General features: G+C 25.9%; 1 protein-coding gene and 1 long non-coding RNA gene across 10 annotated transcripts in view; one reads left to right on the forward strand and one right to left on the reverse strand.

Moving 5' to 3' along the window:
• The window catches only part of LOC145962872 (longitudinals lacking protein, isoforms A/B/D/L), a 244731-nt gene that overhangs the window by 215176 nt on the left and 17549 nt on the right, over nt 1-12006 (forward strand). Inside the window, exons 7-8 of one of the 6 annotated variants that reach the window (XM_083084304.1) lie at nt 6311-6436; nt 7122-7529. The exons of the other annotated variants lie outside the window; for them this stretch is intronic. Of the exons in view, the coding sequence (XP_082940430.1) occupies nt 6311-6436; nt 7122-7354 (359 nt within the window). The 3' untranslated portion in view covers nt 7355-7529. Of the gene's footprint in view, nt 1-6310; nt 6437-7121; nt 7530-12006 lie in introns of those variants that run through there. 6 annotated transcript variants of the gene reach the window in all.
• The window catches only part of LOC145962877 (uncharacterized), a 125092-nt gene that overhangs the window by 86185 nt on the left and 26901 nt on the right, over nt 1-12006 (reverse strand). The window contains exon 4 of one of the 4 annotated variants that reach the window (XR_014436013.1): nt 5185-5270. The exons of the other annotated variants lie outside the window; for them this stretch is intronic. This is a non-coding gene — a long non-coding RNA (uncharacterized LOC145962877). Of the gene's footprint in view, nt 1-5184; nt 5271-12006 lie in introns of those variants that run through there. 4 annotated transcript variants of the gene reach the window in all.

Below are 12006 nucleotides of genomic sequence, written 5' to 3' on the forward strand. Positions count from 1 at the left end.
GATTAACAATTGAACTTTTTTTTATATAAAAGAATGCATCACGTATGTTAAAAAATTCTTGTGTTACTAAGCGATTGACTTATAATGTAAAATAACTTAATTTATTTTATTGTGTGCATCTTTTTAAAGAGATTGTAGGAAATGTTTAATTTATTCAATGATATTTTTAGTTCACTTATTCTGCATTATTGGAATAAATTTTAGAGTTTAAACGTACTTTTAACATTATTGTTGATATTTATAAAGTGAATCTGACAATCTTATAATAGTAACATAAGTAATATTAGCTTTCTATACCATTAGAAAATATGAAAATTATTCATTAACTTATTTGCATAAATTTTAAACTCTTTTTAATATCTTCACTATTCCGCTTGATAATCAATATAACGCATAAGTGAAACACAATTTTCTTATAATTAAGAATGTTGTTTTATCTTAATATAATGTTATCCTAACGATTTTGAATTTAAAGATGCCAATAGTGAAGATGAAAAACAGAGCGATTCTTATAATTATATAATGTATACCTAATTATACATTTGTCAAGCTTATAGTCCATATTGCTTATACAATGCATTGTTGTTTTTGTAAAAAAAAAAAAAGAAAATAAAGATAAGAGTTGTTTCTGTTTTACAAATATCATGAGCAGTTGATTATTAATTTAATGCTTCACCATAATTAATATCCTTTTCGATCATAAACCAATAAATATCAATTATAATGTCAACTGTTATTGAAATTTAACTAAAAATCAATAAAAATTATATAAAGTATATTTCACAAGTAAATAAACATCAATTTCATTAATATTTGTTATCTTACATATAATGATACATTTGTTTATATTTGTGACATATTGTAGATTATTAAATTATATAATCCTGATTATTGTAAAACATTAAAATGATATTATTGAAGTAATTAATAAATGAGATTAGTTAATGATAGCTAATGTGTGATTCGATTTTAAGTTGTTATTTTGAATAAATTTATTCTTTCACGTATGATATTTTGTTTCTTTTGATTAAATTTTTGTTATCTCATTGAAATAAATCAATATTTCAAATTATATGAATATTGATACTTCGCTACTATGTTAATCAATAATATTAAAAAGCATATAAATGTCTTTTTGTATTAATCTTTTTATAGATATTTTACACTGTTGATAAGAAATTTAAAGAAATTGTAGGAAAAAATGTGAAAAAAAAACAATTTTAGTTTTTTCCTTAATTGTTAACTTTAGTTTTAATTCACCAGAATTAGTTACTAATCTTCTCTATTCATCGATACAATCATTAAATTCAGACCATTTTTCCTTACTTTTTCATATACACAATTAATGAAAATTATTTTATCAATGTATCTAGAGAGGAAAAACTCTATTATTTGTAAACGCCGAAACAGAAAATTCTTGATTATATTAACAATGATCAATTAATGTTTCAAGGTGGTAATTCGAAGAACAAATGAGAGCGATTTTTATCGAATGCAAGAATTATGACAACAATTATGATATTTGATGTTTGATTGTGGATATTTATGCGAAAAATACGATGACGAGATACAGAACAAGTATTCGAATTGCAATAAACAATTGTTAGCATGATCTTTCCGGAAAGAATCTTAAAGTAATACTATATAAAGAAAGATATGTATTATATATGCTCTGCTTACTCTCATAATATAATGTTTCGTTTAATTTAATGTTGCATAATCATAATGCAAGAAGAGCTATTGGATAGAGAAAAGAAAGAAGTAAGTCAAATGATGGGATTGTATCTCAAAATGATTTTTGCACGAAAAAGATATGATTATCTTTTATTATGAGTATTTTACGACATAACTCTAAAAAAGACGCACATATAAAAGAATTACGATTTGACGAGTTTCGCGAAATAATGTGATCCAATCTAGCATTCAACCTAGCATTCAACGTCGAAATAATATCCTATAGCGAATCGATCACTTTTGAAAAAAAAGAATCAATAAAATTATAATTATAACTATTTAAGATATTAAAAAAATATTTCTATGCAATTCTATCTAGAGTTGCAAATTTTTGATTATCAAAATTTCTACGATTTATATATGTGTAAATTATAATATAAAATTTCTTATTAAGATATTAGATGTAGAATCGTCGCTAATGACGAATTAGATTTAAATTAGATTTAAATAAAAATAAAATTATCTAAGCTTGTTTATGATTATATAAAGCTATAATAATATATAAAAAATATAAAAAAATAAAGTTAAATCTCAATAGGTTTTCCAACTTATTGTCTTTGATCGATTGTTTATTTTATATAAAATGATCGATTCGAGAAAATCGATATATTTAATACTGATACATTTACGATGCGTCATGTGTAAAAATTAAAAGAGGCCGTCGACGAAATCAGCGATCTCACGGTCGGCCTTTCTGCGGCCTGTTTCAGAATCCAAGAGGGAGCATTGCCGCGTCAACTACGATCGACCATTCACGTGTTACAAGTGCGGCAAACGTTATACGTGGACGGACTCCCTGACAAGGCATCTACGCGAGGGTTGCGGCGTGTTGCCGAAACACAATTGTACACTTTGCGGCAGGAAATTCCGGCGCAAGGATTATCTCCTACGCCACGAGAACAATGTTCATAAATAGAAAATTAATTTTTTTCTTTAAGATGGAATCCGTTGTCGAAAAGAACACTAAACTATTTGAGAATGCGATTCCTACACCTGAACAATACAAATTGCTCACAATGTTCTATTACTGATATTATTTAATTACTTGAGTACAAGTGTGATTATTTATAAGAATAGGTACCAGAAGATGACTGGTAGTCTTTGCGAATTGTTATTTTTTTATTTCTTTATTCTTCGATTATTTATATTGTGTATGTGAGAGATTTGCATCGCGTTATTCGCATTTCAAACGAAATAATTATATTTGTTATTCATATGTTATTTTATTTTAAAACACATGAAATATATATATCTGAGAATTACATCACAGAAAGGTGTAAAATTGCAAGAACGAGGTAAAAATGTTTTAAAATTCGAATTTTGAAATATACATAGGAGAATGCAATTTTTTTCCTATATTTTGGACAAAAAGACATTAGGAATATAGGTATATTTCTAGCTGTTGCAAAATAATAATTCCTGATTTTGTTATTGTAATTTAATATTGAAATTCAAACAGGGAACACGTCCCTGTGTGATGAGAGAGAAATCTTTGATATATATAATTAAATTATCTCGTGCAAAATGAAAAGTCAAAATAGTGTAGTTTAGTTCGCCAAAAATGATTATTATGCAATGTGTTTCTGAAAACGACGGTTTATTTAAGGAAGATGATCACAAATATTGTATGAAAAACGCATATTTGATAAGATAAATGATTTATAGCAATGAGTTTGCAGTTTTTATTCTATTATTGTGTGTAAGAAAAGATCTCTTCGAAAAAAAAATTTATACATAATTTATTATGTTCAAATGAAACATAGACTGATTGTGAGACTTTTATGGAATAATGACTTTAATACACGTTCAGTTGTATGTGCCTAATAAAATTTATATTTTATCAATTTCTCTTCTCTTAATAATATTTAGTTTATTTTATATGTACATTTTTAAAAGCGATCAGATTTAAATTATAATAAAATTATTTTAATTACTAATTTTATTTTAAAAAAATATTTTTATAGAGATATTTTTATATATGTTGTTTATTTAAGAAAAAACCAACCAGGACAATCTTATATATTTAAAATAAAAAATTAGTAGTGGGGTTTTTATGGAAAGAGATTGACTATGTATAATATATAAGCTGTGAAAAATTTGCTTGAATTAACAAAAACAGTTTGAAAAACGATTATATTAATATATATAATTAATATATATTATATAATTTTTATGAATATATGAATTACTGTATTCGCGCGAATGTATTTAAAAACTAAGAAATGAATATAAAATTATAGCTTTTTACCGCACACAACGGCACATAGAATTATACGTGTAATTGTGTGTATCAATTATAGTTTTTCGTACCTGTATAATCTATCATTTTCTAAATACCGAAAAAGCGTGTATTTATGAAGAAAATTTATGTAATAAAACTCTATATAAATATTTTGTACAATGGATTGCAATATAAGAATGATATACGAACTGTAGAAAGACTTGAAAAGTAAAAATTTAAACGTCGATAAGATGCGTAGATTGATGCGTTTGCAATATGAAGTAATATATGATTTATGATGAAAAGTAAAAAATAGGGAAATATAAAAAGTTTAATATATTGTATGCGCACAGTATTTAAAAAAATGAACAAGCAATATTGTATCATAAACTCTAAAGATACATAAGTTGTAAACATTTATCTAACAATAATTGTTTTATGATTATTATTGTGTATGTATTATCAATGAATTATCATATAAGAAAGCACGTAGAATTGTGTAAAGTAATCAATTTTTTAAATGGAATCTAGCGTTACGATGTAAAAAATATAGCATTGGTACATTTTCTGATCTGCATGTTTTGTTAATAATATTATTCCTATAATTTAATAAAAATTTATATTTTATATGATTTTTTACAGTCATTGTCTCTTATTAAACTTTTTATAAAAAAAGACGAGTATATATTTAGAATAATTTTTTACATACATTCAAATAAAGCTTTAAAGAAAATTTGTGAAAGGATGTTGAGTCAGATATCAAATTGTGATATAATAATAATATGCATTCGTATATATTAACAAGACATAACAATAATTGTATAAATAAAGGAATAAAGAACTAAAAAAAAGAAGAGAAACTTTAAATATTTATGAGACGTTTAAAAAGAAGTAATTTAATAAAACAATCGATTCGCGCGGGTCCTAAAGATGATACAAATTAGCAATATAAATTTATAATCAATTAATATGTCATCTAAAACGACAACACATAATATATGCATAATTTATTTCATGTAAATGGATCCGCAGATGTATCAATGTGTTGCGTTCGAATGCATTAACGTGTCATCCGTTGTTTTTTTCCAGGTTCGGCACAATACAATACGTCAGACTATTATAAGAGACTTGGCAGGCACTTTTGTCCGACATGTGGAAAAGAGTACAGATGGATGCAATCATTGATCAGACACGAACGGGAAGAGTGCGGAAAGGATCCGCAGTACAGTTGTCCTGTATGCGGTATGAAGATCCGACATAAGTGGATGCTGAAGAAGCACCTAATCAAATTTCATCGCATTACGAACGGCGACATCTAAAATAATCGATTAAGCAAATCTATATAATATTATGTATATCCGAAAACTTTTTATTACACATTTCATTTTTTTCGTAGAAAAAATTAGCTTTTCAAATAACATCAAATAACATTTTTCAAAATTTAGTAAATTAAAAACTGGAGTAATAAAATAGTTGAAGCAAATATCATTATTTTCATATTTTTTACTCGTAGTTCAATTTATTGATTATATATAAAATTTTCTAATCCACAATAAATAACAATTAAATAACATTTTTTAATTAAAAATAATTTTTGAGATAATTAATTTATATTAACAATTATACATATATATGTATATGTGTAATAGACATTATCATATTCGGAGGATCAGTGAGAATAGAACAATATTTCATTACTTTCTCTCTATGATAAAAAGTATTTGAGAAAAGTAATAATTTTGAAAATTTTTTGACTGCAAATGTTATATTTGTTCGGAAGTTAATCATTGTTGTATTTTTTTATTGTTCATTTATTATTTAATAATCCTACATTTGCTTTATGCAGTTGTTTTATAATTGATTAAGTATAAATGACGAAATATTTAGGAAAGAACTGATTACTGAATAAAGATTGTAAATACATAAAATATGTCTATTAATTTTGTCTCCTACATATATGTATGAATGCACGAATATATCAGTATGTAATGCGAAGATATATATATATATATATATATATATATATATATATATATAATAGATTTTAAAAAAGAGTACATTAAGACTATTGATTATGTTAATTTACATGCAAGTTTTCAGCGAAAAAATCAAACTTGTGTTCTATATTTCAATTTTAAGCTTATCTTTACAGGAGACTTTTAAAAAGATTTAATTAACTTAAAACAGTGAAGTTTATTTCAGTAAAATTTATTTTGACAAACATAAAACGAAATAATTTTTTTGAGAAAGTAAAAATGAACTAATAACGCCACAAAGAATTAAAAAAGAATGTAGATTTGACAAGGTTTGAGACCTCGATTAAAAGCACGTACTGATCGTATCTTTTCTTTTCAGGTTACATCAAATCCCATAGGCCCCAAGATTATCACAGACGGTACCGTGGCAGATATACGTGCGACGCATGCGGTAAAGAGTACACATGGAAACCATCTCTGACAAGGCACAAACGCGAGGAGTGCGGTAAGGAACCACAGTACACGTGTCCGATATGCAACGTGAAGATTCGTCGCAGCGGCCAACTCAAGCAACATTTGCTTTATGTTCATAATTGGATGAACAGGCCGATGAATATATAATAATGTAAATAATAAAATCAAAGAAACGACGTTACGTGTCTTCATTCTTTATTTTTGACTACTTGAAAGTACAGTTATTGATTATTATAATTCGTTGGTACTCTAATAATTTCTTTGTGTTTATTCTAAAAATGATGCGACGTTAATCATTTTATGTTCAGATTAACTACGTGTACAACTTCTCTATAAAATACGCTTGTTATATTTTTGCCTATTTTACCTTTTTATTAAAATATAAAGAACAATATAATGCGAAGGAAGATAAAAAGAATAAATGGTGAAAGAATGAAATGCAAGAAGGTTGTCTGTGCAAACTATCATCCAAAGAAATAAAACTCTTGCAAATTTGTTCTATCACACTTGAATTTTAAGCTTGCTTTAAGAAAATATCTTTGAAAAAATTCGATTAATTTATGATGTCAAAATTTATTTATTTGCAATATCGATTCTAATATTTTTCAAGAAAGTGAAAAACAGTACGCTAATAAATTTCTATGCTACGAAGAACTAAAAATGAATATGAATCTAACGATCCACGCACTGATAGTGTATTTATACTTTATTTTCAGATTACGAATACAAACATGGCAAATTCAGACACAGGCAACACCGCGATAAATACACTTGCGACGCATGCGGTAAGGAATATATGTGGAAAGAGTCTCTGAGGAAACACAAACGCTTGGAATGTGGTAACGAAGAACGACAATTTGTATGCACTCTTTGTGGCAAGAGATTCAAATACAAGCATCATCTAAAGCGTCATCAACAGTACCTTCACAATCTCCAAAAAGGGAAATAATTTCTTTAAAAACTTATATTGTTAGCGCTATTAATTTAGAAAATTTCAATGCAACACATGCGAAAGTTTCATGCACAAGTTGAAATATAATGATTGTTTCGGATTTAATCGTATATTTAATATATATACTGAATGAATAACTCAAATATGTAAATAAAACTGCAGCAAAAAATGACGCTATGTGTTTTTTTACTCCTAATTCACTGTTTGAATATCAAGTAGTTGAATCGTAATTATTTATATTATTTCAAGAATAGGAACGAATCCAAATTTATTAAAACATTAAGTTTCATGTTTTTAGAAAGATATGCGAGAAATTTTCTTGCATGTTACATATGTTCATTATTTTTGTCTCTTACACAAACATAAGAAGCAATATAATGCAAAAATAAAGAACTAGACTATAAAAAATGCGAGAGAGTTGTTCATCGTACTTTCACCGAAGGGGAATATAATTCTTGCAAGTCTATTCTATATCTTGCTTTTAGCTTTTAAAAGAAAAGATCTTCGACTAACTTATGTAGGTAAAGTTTATTTAAACTTGAAGTAATTCTCTTTTGAAGAAATAAATTATTGCGCTAATAAATTTCGACGATATGAAAAAAAATTCAAAAACAATATAAATCTGATGAAATTGCAGCGGATTAAGAACACACGCTGATAGTGTCTTTCCTTTTCAGGCCGCAGCAAGAAACCACAAGTTCATCACAGGCGCAAATATATTTGCGATGCATGCAAGAAAGTATACACGTGGAGATGTTCTTTGAGGAGGCATATACGCGAGGAGTGCGGTAAAGAGCGACAGTTCACGTGTGCTCCTTGCGACAAGAGATTCAAGCATAAGCATCATCTAAAGGAACATCGTATGACACAACTTCATAAACAAACCGTGAAAAGGAAATCAAATTCCTTGAGACGTCGCGCTAACTAGGTTAACAAATCTATACATATTCGTGATATGCAAAATAAAAGTTTGCATTGTTTAAATGAACAAATATAGAAAATAAATTTAAAAAATAAAGAAATTGCATTGTATGTGTTTATTTTTTATTTCTATTCGTTGTCATTTTAATAGTAAATTATTGATTGTTACAGTCTGTTAGTTGTCTTCTAATGATCGTTTATTCCAAAAATGATATACGGATTTAAATGTACTGGAATATTAAATATATAATATATTTCGTATTTCGAAAGAACTGTCTGTGGGGGAAGTAGATGTTTTGCATCTTATGACGTGTTGTTAAGAAAGTTGATTAATTATACTTTATATTTATGTATTTATATGTTATTATTCAAATGTTTTCACTTTAATTATTATTACATTAGGAATTAATTATTATGGTGAATAAGTATGAATGAATTATTGTGGTGATGGCAAAGTTGTTAAATATATATATATATATATATATATATATATATATATACTTAATTAATTAAAAATAATTTTACTTATTAATTAATAATTAATTATTAATCGGATCAATCTTTCTTAAACCTTGAAAAAGTTTTAATTGGATTTTGAATTTGAATAAATAACATTTCAATCAAATATATGCGAAAAATATAAGTTCTCTTAGATCCACCCAAAGTATCTATTTAAAATATGATGTGATCGTCTAAAAAAAATGCAATTTGTTATCTTAAAAAAAATTATATTATTAATTATTTTAGGCAGCTCCGAAAGTTCTGAAACCCTTAATAAATATATATCATCTCTTTGTCGTGGTTGTGGAAAAGTTTTCCAATGGAAAGAACACATGAAAGTACATCAACAAAATACTAAGTGTGGAATCGAGAAATTACATAAATGTCCATACTGTAATAAAATATTCAAGTGGAAAGCCAGCGTCAAAATGCATATCCATAAAATTCATTCGGAATAAAAATTGTGAACGGAAATTATTGATATAGTCAGATTGTATTTTTATTAGATCTTATATATCCCTTATCGGCATATCTATAATTATTAAGAAATCATTATCGTATATAATAATCTTAAAAAAAATAATTCTGTTCAATATTGTGTTAGCGCTGTATGACTCATTTTCTGAAAAACAAAGAAGATATGACAAAAACAAAGAAGATTGACTACAAGGTACATTTATTGAATGCGATAAAAGTGATAAAGAACATTTTTGATAAAATATTTACATACTATTACGATTATTCAAGAATCTACATACAAACATCAATATTTATTATTTTATGCATTTATTATTTTCATGCCTTTATTACTTTCACTCATTAAAAAGAAAAAACGTAATTTTACTAATAATATTATTTTACTAATTTTTTTTTATTTTATATACGCATTTGCGATATATAGAATGTATCGGTACCGTAATACAATCGAAAAGTGATCTCTTAAAATAAATTCATCTTCAGTATTTTTATTAATTAGAATTTTATTTATATTCTAAAAGCGATAAGAGTTGTTGAAACAAATTTTATGATAAAAATCTAATATTTGAAAAATCGTTTTTTCTCTTTTCTGAAAGACTTGTACACATATACGTATACGTATACATACATATACATATGCGTACATATACATATACATATACATATATATGGTAATATACGTATACATAGTAATTGTGAATAATAAATTCGAAACATAAATTTTTTTAAGATAAGTTTTCTCGTATATATTAAATACTTCTCAAAATTTATCTTAAAAATACTTATTTCAACTTTTTATATGAAGAATCATTTTTTTCGATTGTCTACGGATATCACGATATATTTTTTTATTACACATTTAATATCAAAAACTTTGTACTTATTTGTATGACATAATATTCAAATGATTATTAAGAATATTTTACATGTAACAAGATATATTTGTGTTATTATATATTAATGTGATATTTTTCTCCAATTTTTATTTTGACTTTGTTTATAATAATTATAAATTTGAATAAAATTTCGATGTGTATTTACTGTGGTAATTTTATCATATATCTGCACTTTATTAACTTATCAATATTATTTATGTTACACAGGAAGTAAAATTAATATTAAATATATCGTCTCAATTGGTATTTTTCTTCTCTCTTTCTCTCCTAAATTTATATGATGATTAAAATAAAAGCTTTTTGTTATGAAAATAGATATTCACGTATTATTGAACGACACATTCCGATACCGATTATTACACATATATTATTGAATGTATTATTTATGAATGTATTATTTCAAATCAATTAATAATTCATAAAAATTTCACAATAAAATTACAATAAATGCATGCACATATAAATTTTAAATTTTATAATGAATGTAATCATATTAATACCAATACTTTAGAAAATATTATTATATATCACTTGATGATATTATATCGGTATTTGCAGCAATCGGTTTTTATTTCAGTTATTATATGAAAATGAGGAAAAAATAATATTTTCAATAACAATTTTTCAATTTCTTATATTCATATCAATACAATACCGAAACTATTATTATGAAAATTTTAATTATATATCGATACTTGTCATTTAGTATTAATATGGAGATTTTTAATAATTATTTTACGATTTTATAGAAATATAGAAATGTAGGAATATAGGATTTTTTAGGAATAAAGATAAATATGATACTGAGATAGGATCGCAACACTAAAATTACTCGGATATTTAATTCTTTATTCTTGATTATTGTGGATGACTTTGAAAAAAAGATTAAGATTAAAAATCTTGTCAGATCAGAAATCAGAACTAGAGAACTAATTTTCTCAGATCATGGACTTTCTAGCATGCACGCCGTCGACGTTGAAATCAACGATTAGTCCGATATTAATGAAACCAAGATTGTTACATGTATGTTTCAGGCCAACAAATGTTGCGCTCGATATCCTACCCCTGCAACACATGTGGCAAGACATACAAATGGAGAGAATCGTTAAGTCTACACAAACGAATGGAGTGCGGTATTGAACCACGCTTCGCCTGCAGTGTCTGCGGCAGAAAGTTTAAACACAAGCATCATCTCATGAAACATCATAAAGCCATTCATAAATATGTTTAATAAGAAACGGAGTGGACCGATATTTTTTTTTATATTTACAGAAGAAAAACGAGGCAAACCTCATGTAAAAAGAAGTTAATTTAATACACTAATAGAAATAAAATGTTGAAATAACATTCAAATAATCTCACTGTCATCTGTAGAGAAATTATATAATTCCATCTTCCCGGGTCCCTAAATTTCCCAGTTTTATTTTAATTAAAAATTGACGTTGTACGGATTATATAATATAATAATATAAACGTTATCGTTCAATTTAATAAAACTGTTGGATTGAATCAGAATTTAAAATTCCCTTAAATATATATATTCTTTTCTTTATTAAAATTTAATCATATTAGTGACGAAAATTAACAATGAGAACGGTTGTAATCGTTATTGCAACGTTCTCTTAGTTATGATAAGATTGTTACGTGAATTATATATATATATATTAATTCAAAGAATTGATAATTTTATTTTGAAAGGAATGAGAGATTGCGGATTTTATTATCTGATTTATCAAATGCACTGTCTTTTTCACACAGAATATAAAAAATTGACTCTATTGTAGTGCACTCTAAGATGCATGCATGCACCATTTGTTATTCATTTTTCAGGTGGGATGGATCAAATAGCGTTCT

Source organism: Camponotus vicinus, unplaced genomic scaffold (assembly GCF_025532165.1).
Source record: "Camponotus vicinus isolate PSW18456_S1 unplaced genomic scaffold, iyCamVici1.0 SCAF_12, whole genome shotgun sequence".
Classification (NCBI taxonomy): Eukaryota; Metazoa; Arthropoda; class Insecta; order Hymenoptera; family Formicidae; genus Camponotus; species Camponotus vicinus.